The 13,159-nt window shown below is 41.0% G+C and overlaps 1 protein-coding gene across 1 annotated transcript; it reads left to right on the top strand.

Moving 5' to 3' along the window:
• Positions 1–2,543: 2,543 nt before the first annotated feature.
• On the top strand, positions 2,544–7,307 carry LOC137284175 (uncharacterized). Its single transcript, XM_067815894.1, has 3 exons — positions 2,544–2,854; positions 5,180–5,315; positions 6,370–7,307. The coding sequence occupies exons 1-3, from the start codon at positions 2,801–2,803 to the stop codon at positions 7,209–7,211; spliced, it is 1,032 nt and encodes a 343-aa protein (XP_067671995.1). The 5' UTR covers positions 2,544–2,800; the 3' UTR covers positions 7,212–7,307.
• Positions 7,308–13,159: the final 5,852 nt, after the last annotated feature.

The following is a 13,159-nucleotide window of genomic DNA, read 5'->3' as shown; positions in this document are numbered from 1 at the left end:
AAGTTTACATGTTTGGGACAGCTCTTGAAAATATCAATGAAGTGTAAAATGAGAGGTAGTTGTTTATGATGTCTCATATCATACCAGTCATATCACAATCAAGGATATCAACTGTACATACAGCTGTACAAAACAGTTCGCTATAGCCGTCAGTTCGTTATAACCGTGTTCGTTATAAAAGTATGTTACTGTAAGTAGAAAATTTAGCCCCCAGAAACAGAGAGAGGCCGTCAATCGCTCTATCATGGTTGACACCGGCTGTAACGCCAGACTTAAACGAGAATTTATAGCCGTCTGTTTCATTGCTCACCTGAAAGTAAACATTTCATAGCTATGTCAACTCACTTAAAGGAAATCTCTTAAAGTGCATATAAATCACATTAATAAAAGATTTCATCTTTCCATTTCTATCGGGCAATGTTCCATTCATGCACACATCCTCCTGATGTAGTCAGACTTGTGACAGTGGCGTGTTTGTTGTGCAGTTTCCTTAGATGCAAAGATACTTTTTCATGTAAGGTGAAACTCAGATAAAACCTGTTCGGTTTTAATAATGTGTAATTTTGTTGTAAGACGGTGTTTTGAAGTATCTGGTTATGTACTCAATAGTTTGACAATGCATAGGAAGAAAAATTAAAGTTACCTTTCCAGTATGTTAAGTTTAGACGTTGTGGAAGTCCTGATCAAGCTGGTCATATCAGTTCCACAATAGTGTTTTCATCTGCAAAGAAAAGTATGCTGCTGTTACACAATTTGGTTGGTGCCATATTTATACCAGACGTTTTAGATAATTGTCCGTCACCAGCACTGGGGATATAGTCACATGAATGAGCTTTAGGTCCATGGGATGAGTGATATTTGATGGTGAGTACATTCAACTACAACAAACAAACAAACCCTGACATCGTGTTATATGCATGTTTACTTAAAATAAATAATCAAACCGGGATTATTCCACTTTGGAGATACCACCTGTTTTCTCCGCTGCCTTCATCTTTGCAGTTGCGTTTCTCTCATGGGACAAGTAACTATTCAAGTGGCACATGCCTGTACGAACATCCTCAAGCACAACCTTGGATATACTGAGGTGTTCTGTCCGGCGTCACAGCATATGTGCTCAGCTACTAGCACTTTTCCTTGTGATCGGAGGTTCAACATGGTGACATAAGGTCATCGTAATTGCTAACTGGCACTTTGCAAATATAGTAAAGATGAAATCTGTTCCGCCAGGAAAAGAAAATTCCTAACAGTATTCATAATCTTAAGAAAACCGTTCATACATTTGTGCATATAAACGAGTTTAAAACAGAAGTTCGAAAAGAGCATTTGTTAATTTCTGACTGTATGAGGGGCAATGCACATTACAGTTTGGTCTGGAATAACAATGAGTATTTTCAAATGATTGTTTGCGAAACAAACAAAACCCACAAAACAGAGATGAATATATCCAAATTAGTGTCTGTTTAGAATCTTCCTTTAAATACCTAAACTCCTTGTAGCCAGAACTCCTCATTACGAATTGCCCATCTTCTTTAAGATAAATATATGTCTTCAGCCTTTGTGGGCGACTGTTGGTCACGTGATGGATCGTGTCCAATCCAGTCCAAAACTTGCCCGAAACATTAACAGTGGAAATGTAATATACACGTTGAATAGCATCAGAATGTCATTTGATCGCACACATACGTATACGAGTATAAAATGTATATATCGTGTACGCCACCAGTTTTTGGCGACCCATTCAGTATTTCAGCCTACCATTACTAATATAGATTATGCTTTCATAATGCATATCAAGGTTAAACTTGAAAAATACCGCAAAAACAACTAGAACATCAAAAATTGAGATTCATTATAATGCATCACTGAGATCCATTGTATTACCTTCAGTAGAGTAAATGTTGTATTCTATTGAAGATAATGCTATGTACAAGTGGCCTATAGATTGAAAGCAACTGAAAGTAGATCACAAAACTACCTTTGAATCTTACGGTTATTGTCCCACGCGTATGGGCCCTGGCTGGATTTACAGCATACCATCAGGTGCAAGCGATTTTTCTGTCTATATGGGTATTTATAGAGCCCTATAGTCCATCTCATATACATGCCCAAAGCCCTTTCAGTCTCAACAAGGCTTAGTTGGGGTTTTTTTCAATCTCAACTCCCTGGGGATCATACAGCTTGTGCAGCTACTAGGCGCTTCATGTTAAGGTGACTTTCCCATCCTTTCGAGGTGATCTATTGACAGCTGTGCGGACTGGGACACATAGTCACTGCACTCTGTCCATGTTCTACTGTACTCGAGACTATGTGTGGGAGCATGTATTCACCATCACGGATTCGAGGACTGTATTTAGTGCTCGGGTTGTGTATTGTACAGGGGTTGTGACAATACTGGAAGATGATGCACAAAACGTTGATTCCAAAGCTTTTATACCCGATCACAGGGGGCTTGAACTTAAACACACTGGATCACTAGCCTCATTATATCGGTCACTAGGTCTTCTGGTTCAGACGTGATTAGTTACAAACCGCTGCCATGTGGCTTGAATATGGCTTAGGGCAAACGACACATATAACAAATCTCGTGCCAACGTTTCGACAAATAGAACTAATGTAGATGTATGTCACCAAAATGTATTCAGTATTATGTAGATTAGGCATTTGTGACTTTTATGTTTGAAATTTGTTTCCAATTTTTACAACCACGGAGCGACCATCTAAATGTCAGTAACTGTAATAGCCGGATAGATCATTTGTACTCCCTCCCGCAGGACGTCTGTTTTTTCTGGGAATCAGAATGATGGGGATGTTCTTCGCAGTGGCTGTGTTGCTGGTATCAGCACTATGTCCGGTAAGTAAACCTTTGTTCTGCTTAAGTCAAGGGTCCCGTGAAGGTCCCGGGGTAGAATAGGCCTTCAGCAACCCATGCTTGCCATAAAAGGTGACTATGCTTGTCGTAAAAGGCGACTAACGGGATCGGGTGGTCAGACTCGCTGACTTAGCTAACACATGTCATCGGTTCCCAATTGCGCAGATCGATGCTCATGTTGTTGGTCGTTGGATTGTCTGTTCCAGACTCGATTATTTACAGACCGCCGCCATATAGCTGGAGTATAGCTGAGTGCGGCGGAAAAACTAAACTCACTCACTCACTTAAGTCAAGGAGTTACACTGACGTGCACGAAATCATTAGAGTGAAGTCTCCCCGGATTTTGTACAAATAACAAGGTAAATAGCTGCTGTACACATGGAGATCTACCATGCTAAATTCTAGCCATTGCCACACACTGAGATCAGCCATATGTTAAGTTCGCCCTCTGTCACACACGGAGATCTGCCATATGTTACGTTCCCCCACTGTCACACACTGATACCGTATGGTAAGTTCTCCCACTTTCACACACGGAGATCTACCATATGTTATGTTCCCTCATACTCACACACAGACATCTACCATGTGTTGAGTTCTCAATCTGTCACACACGGAGATCTACCTTATGTTAAGTTTTGCCCCCGTCACACACGGACATCTACCATGTGTTAAGTTCCCCATCTGTCACACACAGAGATGTACCATATGTTAAGTTCCCCCACTGTTACACACGGAGATGTACCATATGTTAAGTTCCCCCACTGTCACACACGGAGATGTACCATATGTTAAGTTCCCCCACTGTCACACACGGAGATGTACCATATGTTAAGTTCCCCCACTGTTACACACGGAGATGTACCATATGTTAAGTTCCCCCACTGTTACACACGGAGATGTACCATATGTTAAGTTCCCCCACTGTTACACACGGAGATGTACCATATGTTAAGTTCCCCCACTGTCACACACGGAGATGTACCATATGTTAAGTTCCCCCACTGTTACACACGGAGATGTACCTTATGTTAAGTTCCCCCACTGTTACACACGGAGATGTACCATATGTTAAGTTCCCCCACTGTCACACACGGAGATGTACCATATGTTAAGTTCCCCCACTGTTACACACGGAGATGTACCATATGTTAAGTTCCCCCACTGTTACACACGGAGATCCTACGATATGTTAAGTTCTCCCACTTTCACACAGAGAGATCTGCCATATGTTGGGTCCTCCCAATCTTACAAAAGGAGATCTACCATACGTTAACTTCCCCCACTGCCACACACGGAGACGTATCATGTGTTAACTTCTCCCTCTGCCACACACGGAGATTCTACCATATATTAAGTTCTCTTATTGTCACTAATGGAGATCTACCATATGTTAATTTTGCCCTCTGTCACGCACGGAGCTTCTACCATATGTTAAGTTCGCCCTCTGTCACCCACAGACATCTACCATATGGTAACTTCCCCTACTGTCACGCACTGACATGCACCATATGTTACGTTCTCCCTCTGTCACACGGAGATCTACCATATGTTACGTTTTCCCTCTATCACACACGGAAATCTACCTTATGTTAAGTTCTCCCTCTGTCACAAACCGAAACCTACCATATGTTACGTTCTGCCTCTGTCACACACGGAGATCTATCATATGTTAAGTTCTCCCAGTGTCACAAACCGAGACCTACCATATGTTAAGTTCTCTCACTTTCACACAAGGAGATCTACCATATGTTTAGTTCGCCCTCTGTCACACACGGAGATCCACCATATGTTGAGTTCTCAAATACTCACAAACCGAGATCTACCATATGTTACGTTCGCCCTCTGTTAAACACGGGGGTGTCTGCTCATTGCATATCATGTTTTGTCTCTTCAAGGTAACCCGTGAAGGTCCCGGGGTAGAATAGGCCTTCAGCAACCCATGCTTGCCGTAAAAGGTGACTATGCTTGTCGTAAGAGGCGACTAACGGGATCGGGTGGTCAGACTAGCTGACTTAGCTGACACATGTCATCGGTTCCCAATTGCGCAGATCGATGCTCATGTTGTTGATCACTGGATTGTCTGGTCCAGACTCGATTATTTACAGACCGTCGCCATATAGCTAGACTATTGCTGAGTGCGACGTAAAACTAAACTCACTCACTCACTCACTCTCTTCAAGGTGGATTTTGAAAACACAAGGACTCCAAATGTTGTCTTGACAGGATCCACTCTATGTGCTAACACTATTGGTCCGTTATTGGAGTAACAATCACTTTAATTGTAAGATTATGTTTTTTTCACAGGGTTTTGCCACCACCTCAACCAGATTGAAAATCTCGAGTATCTCCGCCGTGGAAGAGGGTGGCTTTGTCAAATATTCAGTCCAGTACGAGAGTCCCTCGCAGGCGGAAGCGGTGTGGAGCTACGGAGATAGGATATGTATGTGAGCCAAATGAATGCAAGAATGAACGAACGAATGAATGTTTGGTTTTTAGTATGCATGACAAACCAAACCCTCACATTCAAAATGTCAATAGTGTGATTCTCCCTGCCATAACCAGTTTGCCATGTACTTCTGTGACTCAAACTTTGTGAACTATGATGGTCTAACTCATTAACATGAGAGACAAGTTCATCCAGTTAACAGCGAGCACTATATACGAATGCATTAAGTACTCAGATTTAAAGAATATACTCATTTGTTTAAAGGGCACGGGGGCCCTTGTCAGTTTGAGACACAGTTTATTGCTATGTCAGAATCCTATGAACGCGGGTTCGAATCTACCTTCGCCTCTTGGTGTATATCTGTTTATATGACACCACATGATATGACTGGAACATTGTACAAGGCGGCCTTCAATCTCCCACCAACGTACCCACCCCTTTATGTATGCAGATAATCCCAACAACCGTAGGAGACACAACTCACTCACTCACTCCAGTGTCCCCATGGTCCTTAGTATGGTGATCTTACTTCACTTGTTGGCAATATATAGTATTGCTTTGTACTGTCATCTATAGTTAAACTGCTTGTGATCTTATTACTAGTCTTAAATTCGAATCTGTGATAATCTAAATTCGAATCTGTGATAATCTACTTATTTCAGGTCATTCATCGACGGGTTTTTAAATTAATTATTATGAATAACATTAAATGTTCTCGTCACGATATTGTTGAAGTATTGCCGATGTGACGATAAATCATAACTCACTCACGCATTCTAAATGTCTTTACAGAGTTTAACAGTGTTAACTGATAGTCCTGAAAAAGGATTTTGGAGGAACAAACCAGATAAATTATGCATGAAGCATTGGCAAGGAAGGACTTCTTTCTTTTAAACAAAAAATCTAAACCAGCCCGGAACACTGAGTGAGTGAATTAGTGCGTCAATATTGCTTAACGCTACATGAGTGATTTTAAATCAAACTGCGTTAAACAGTATAGAAATATCGAGTCTTAACGTCTGTTTAACGTCTTGGTTAAATTTTCCAGATGTTGCAGCCACGGACACGTTCCGTGAAGGTCAAGGACGGTCAGAGCTAGTAGTAAGGAACCCTGTCTATGGACTGTTCGTATCTCTGAACCTCAGAGGCTCCTTGACGCGGTATCACTATGTGATTGGTCAAATAAACGGAGAACTGGCCGTGTCTGATATATCCATTCGATTTTCACCCGATCCCATTTCCTACACCCCGGGTGAGCCATTCGATATTTCCGTAGAGACCGAGATAGAGGACCAAGACCTGTACAGGACACCATACCTTGGTTGGTATTTTGTTGGAATTAACAGTTCCTCTGAAGACGCCCCTATCCAGGTAGTGTCTGCGTATGACGCTCTAGGTCGACGGATTGAGAGGACATTCAACATTGACGCAGGCGTCACAACCGTTGCGTCGTCCCGTCTCACTCTGTCGTCAGAGGAAGGACTGGTGTTTGTGCGCAGTATGGTTCACAGCAAGAGTTATCTTCCCACTCTTGGCTTGACACGTGTCGCCTACCTCAAACATAGAGATCACGTGGCACCATTCCCTTCCAATTTTGTTGGTGCCTACACCCTGTCAGACGTATTTGAGGGAAGGAAACTGTGTGGCGAGCAATCTACCTGCTCTATCGACTGCAACGGCGTGGGACCGGACATTGTGAATGTAGAGCTACGGAAGGGTAGACATGGTCCATCGTTGGACCCAGCTGTGACCTCCAGTAGCGAGTACGTTCACTGGAAAGAGTTCCAAATATTTCAGGCAACTCCGGCAGATCAAGGAACCTACTTCTGTATCGCTACCGGCCGCAACGGTCGGACGGCAGAGAAGCAAATCTATGTGGAAATTAATTGAAAATGATGACCGCCATTTGTCTCTTATTGCTCATGCTCTTGTTATCAGCGTCTGATGAAATCATGAAACCTTTGAAATAAACTTCACTAGACGTCATTTCGTTTTACAGTTTGTACACACAGTGAGTGACTGATTTAATATTTAGGGTCACGTCGATAATGTTTCAGCTATAGCATGACGCACACAGCGTTGAAATTTATAGTTGTGTCTGTGGATGCAATCGTACGGTTGACCCAGTCATATAAGACGCCGTGATTGTCAAAACAGAATTGCGTCCTCTAACTCAGCCAGTATTCTTAATATCTGTAAGAATCTCATATTCATGAAGATTCCTGGTTTATCAGTCATTTGTCCGAGTGATGGTTTCGCCAATATTTTAAAGTACAACTTTATTCAAATATAGATAAATATTTTACTGCGATGACCTTTCGTTCACAATTGTTCAAGGATATAGCATGCTGTTACAGCATCCTAATTGGTCGCTGGTAGCCGGATGGACATCAGCGTGCCATTTCATGGTGTCAGACTGTCAAATTAAACCTGTTGTTGGGAGTGTTTTGCAGGTCACATGCGTGAATGGCAAACTTGATGTGTTTGACAAATAACTGTGAACTTTATTGGCTGCAACTGGGTAAATAATTGCGATTGGATGTTTAGTTTTAGAATGGAGGGGTGAGGAAGGTTTTACAGCTCTCGCAGGAACATTCCATTAATGACCTCTGTTGCCATCAAACTTCTTGTACAAACTCTTATCATCAGCCGACTCGAGTACTGTAACTCTCTTCTTCAAACTCCCACCAAAGTGTCACCCATGAAGAGCCACCTCCTCGTGGTGGGTGCTGGGTAACGCTAAGTGCTCTTCTCCTGTGTGGACCTGGGACAGAATGTGTCCACAGCACCCCATTGCTTGTCGTAAGAGGCGACTAAATTGGGCAACCTGTTTGCCGTGGGTTGCGTCCCGTGTCGGTGGAGGACGGGATCTTGGTGGTTGAGGGCAGTTGGGCTTTTAACTGCGTTCCATTTGCCCAACACACCACTTCGGCCCTTACTTCACCTAGACGGGTGGTTTAATGGGCCCGATTCAACCAATCGACTGGTCATGCCAAGCCCTGTGCATGGAATACATATGTGTCATTGCCCAAATCTGATTTGGAATTGTTTTGAATTTTGGTCTTGGCACTATTGTTAATCTGTAACTTTTTGTATTGAGAATTATTATCATATGAACTTTGCCTTGAGTCTTATGCCAGAGGGCGATGGCTCATGGGCCAATCAAACTGTTCTCAAACTGACGAACATCAAATCTTGTGTGGGCATTCCGGTTAGGGTGTCTGCTCACAAAACCTTGAACACAAGCAAAGGTATTGTTAGAGATAGAGATCGATTGTTTGATGACATGTCGGACCTTGATATAGGATCTGAAATGAAGGATCAAGGTGTGCTCTTCGTCAAGCGCTTTTCAACTCGGAGAAACAATGATACCATCAAAACCAATACGTGTCTGTTTACCCTTTCCTCTCCAAATGCGCCTAAATCAGTGAAGGCAGGTTATAGTAACATTCAAGTTGATACCTACATCCCCAACACGCTCAGGTGTTTTAAATGCCAGAAATATGGATACTTGCACATTGTCTGTGCTCACTGTGGTGAGAAGACACACACAACAGAAGATTCTGACAGTGATTTTAAAAAAGGCACCAACTGCTCAGGCGACCATTCCTCATTGTCTAAACAGTGTCCTATTTGGAAAGAGCAAATGGAGATAAACAGAATACAATTTACTCAAAATATCTCTTTTTCTGAGGCAAAAAAAAACGGTTAAGAGATCTGATCTTCCAGAAAGTTATGCTACAGTAGCAAAAACACGATCGGGGTCTAGCTCTAAAACAACATCCATCACAGGCTGCCAAACTACCTGGAGTTGGGTAAATTGCGACTCTCCACAGCTTTTGTACCCTGCTATATCATCCCACACTGAGGAATCACTTCAAATCACCTCAAAGTCTTCTTCTGATCACAAATCATCATCTCAGTCACACTCAAAGTCTCAATCGACAGCTGATAGTCAAGAAACTGTGAAAAGTAAACCGAAGCCAAAACCTGATGCTTCAAAACAACAAAGTGGCAGAGCTCCTAAAGGGTCGCAAAACAAAATTCAATTGATCAATAAATATGGGTCTCTTGAAGACATGGACGTTTCTGAAAACGTCCATTCAAGGGCACATAGCTTGTCGCCCTCCAAAAGAGTGCGGGGTAGATCCCCAATAAATCCCCCCAAAAGATAGTTTATTCCACTAATATTGTACAGTGGAACTGCAGAGGTCTGAGGACCAATATACATGAATTACAGCTATTAGTCCAAGATTCTACACCTTCAGCGATGTGTCTCCAAGAGACATATTTAACACAAACAGATACATTTTAATGCATATCATTGTTTTTCACCTCCGGGTGATAGGGCCACTGGCGGGTCATCCGTTCTAGTCAGACAAAACGTTATTCATAGCCCTGTTTCACTTAATACTAATATGCAGGCTGTTGCAGTGAGAATTACTTTACATGTAGCGTTTACGCTATGCTCTCTTTATATTTCGCCGTCTTCGACGCTTGCCAAAACCGATCTTCAAGCTCTATATGACCAACTCCCCAAGCCCTGTATTATAAAGGGAGATTTAAATGGGCACAACCCACTCTGGGGTAGTGTAAATACAAACACTAAAGGTAAATTGTTGGAGGACCTTTGTTCTGACAATGATTTATGTATTTATAATGATGGTTCCAACACATATTTACACCCTGGTACAGGGACGTATTCTGCTCTCGACTTGTCATACACAAATTCAGAACTACTAAATGAATTCGAATGGTCAGTCCACGATAACCTCTGTGGAAGTGACCATTTGTCTACTATACTAAAATCTGTAACTCCATCTGATGTTCCTCCAGCATCAAGGGGCAATTTTGATAAGGCTAACTGGGCTTTATATGAAACACTGTGTGCTGAAAAACTTAAGCCCGAACGTTTTATTGACGTTCCTGATGCTATTAAGTGCTTTTCTGATGAACTGAACTCCTTGGCTGATGACTGTATACCAAATTCCTCTGCAGTTCCACATATTGGAAAACCATGGTTCAACGATGACTGCAAACAAGCTAGGAAGGGAAAAAGCAGAACATTATTTCCGTCGCCATCCTATGATGCATAATTTAAATAAATTTAAAATTTTAAATGCTAAAGCATACATTATCAACTTCTGAAGCATTTACCAGAATTCTGCCTAGAAACTCTTCTCAATATTTTTGATGATATGTGGACATCGGTTAATTTTCCTCCCTCATGGCGTGACGCCACAGTAGTACCAATACCTAAACCTGGATTTGATCATACGGATCCGTCTAATTATCGACCTATTTCACTAACTAGCTGTGTTTGCAAGACCATGGAACGCATGATAAATAATCGACTTGTTTGGTACTTGGAAACTAACAACCTTATCACAGATATACAATGTGGTTTCCGTAAAAAAACATACTAACGCCATACTAACAGCTCTTAAATATATTCAACGACACCCTAAACGTAAACTATATATAATCTATTCCGACTCTCTTTCTTGCCTTCAGGCTATTAAAAATATTTCTTGTAAACATCCACTTTTAATTGAAATTATTGTATTGTATAATGATCTTGTCACTGGCCAATATGACATCGTCTTGTGTTGGTTACCAAGCCATGTAGGAATCTCTGGTAACACATTGGCTGACCTTGCTGCTAAAGCAGCACTCAACAAATCCGTAACACCACTTCTTACTCCTTATAGTGATTACACAGCCACCATTAGATCTTATGTCCGTGATCTGATGCAAAAGAAGTGGTACACCCAAGTGGGTATCAATAAATTACAAGAGATAAAACCTTACATTGGTTATACCCACTTGGGTTGTGTGTCCAGATTTGAAGAGGTTATTTTACGACGATGTCGGATTGGCCATATTAGATATACTCATGCGTGCCTGTTAAAAGATGAAGATTCTCCATTTTGTATCCCTTGTGATGAGAGAGTTATGGTCAAGCATATTCTGCTTGACTGTGTTTAATTCTCCATCACAAGGGATATGTATTTTACAGTTAAAACAATGACGGATCTTTTTACCAGCGTTAGTTCTCATTTAATTATTGGTTTTTTAAAAGAAATTGATTTTTTTATTGAATTTTGAGCAATATGCGTCTGTAAAAAGATGTATTTTAATAATTGGTACTTTAGATTCGTAACTAGAATTGTTAGTGGCTGTATCCTCAAAGGGGGTTGAAGTATTGTAAAATTATTATCCTCCTGAGAGGGTACGTAATCCAAAAACATTCATAGTAAATTTAAGTCTACCAGGTTTTTAATCGTAGTATTTCTGTTGTTTTAGTTTTGGCTAGCATATTGTACACTCGCCAGCGGATGAAGGGATGGTGTAAATCCAACTAAGATCCAAAGGTACTGTAAGTCCCATGGTCCCTAGTATTGTGATCTACCTACTGTTGTTGGCGATCTATAGCCTGTTTTTATATTGTATTGTCTAAATATTCATATTAGTTTTAACTCTTCATGCTAGTTTAATTCAAATTGTGATACTGTAGTTGTTTTCCTGTCCTTTGTCGACAGGTTTTTGTAAAACAGATATATTCCATTTCAGTGTTTTGGTCCCGTCACGATATGGCTGAAATATTGCCGATGTGACGTGAAATATTAACTCATTCACTCCCACCAAAGTGCCTATCACGTCTGCAAAAGACTACAAAATAGATTATTCAGCACCAATATTGATTACACGCACTGACCAAATCACTCCAATTCTCTGATTTCTCCACTGGTTGCCAGTTCAACAGGGAATATTGCATCTCAGACTCACCTATGTGAATCCTCTTTCAGATCAAGGGAGTACATCCCCGGAAATCCGCAGCAGGAACGGAAATAAAATTTAAAATATTGGTTTTATATAAAATGAATACTGCTCATGCCATGCAGCGTAAAGATAAAGAAAACTTTCATAATGGAATGGTGTCCATCGTTAGATCAGTAACATTATGGATTTGATTTATACTTGTTTTCCTTGTGGTACTAGTACTGTCGATTAAATAAACTGCGCAACTAATATTCCTTGTAGATCGCAATGAAATAAAGACAAAGTTCCAATTCATATCCCTCATTCGGTCAGGCACAATTTTTAACATCGAGATCAACAGTTTTTCAAGAGTTGTAAACGATTTAATAGATGGGTCGTTATTTGTGGATGATTTTAATATTTCAAAAATATGCACAGCAAAAATAACTTGGTTTCCGTTTTTGGGGAAACCTAATGGATACTGGGTAATGTAGGTTTCCGGTAGGTTTCAGTCTCTGGAAATAGACAATGAGAGTTTCCGCACAGTTTCCACCACTGAAACTAACAAGACTTGGTTTCCGTCATGTTTCCGTCAACTGAAACTATAGTTGGGAGTTTCCATTTAGTTTCAGTTCACTGAAACTTTCTCAAATTTCGTTACTCCCTGCGCTTGCGGAAACCGAATGGATCCTGGGTAATGTAGGTTTCCGCTAGGCTTCTGCACAGGAGAAATGATAATGAGAGTTTCCGCTTTGAAATAGGTTGTATTACATTTACTGAATATTCATATGAAGAAAAAAAACTCAGGAAATGTTAAGTTGATTGTATGTATGTATGTATGTGTGTGTGTATGTGTGTGTGTGTGTGTGTGTGTTGCAACATTTTATGATTGTGATGACTTGTGAGAGCATAACATGTTTATCATGCATACACTAATATTCACAAATAGCAGTCTTGGCAAAATATATACAAATACACTAACTTTCACACATAGCAAGCGCTTGGCAAGTTATATACATATACACTAACCTTCACACATAGCAACGGCTCGGCAACTCGCTGACATTTAGCAAACT

Source organism: Haliotis asinina, chromosome 5 (assembly GCF_037392515.1).
Source record: "Haliotis asinina isolate JCU_RB_2024 chromosome 5, JCU_Hal_asi_v2, whole genome shotgun sequence".
NCBI lineage: Eukaryota > Metazoa > Mollusca > Gastropoda > Lepetellida > Haliotidae > Haliotis > Haliotis asinina.
Note: the sequence above shows the minus strand (reverse complement) of the source record. Positions and strands in the feature narration are given on the sequence as shown.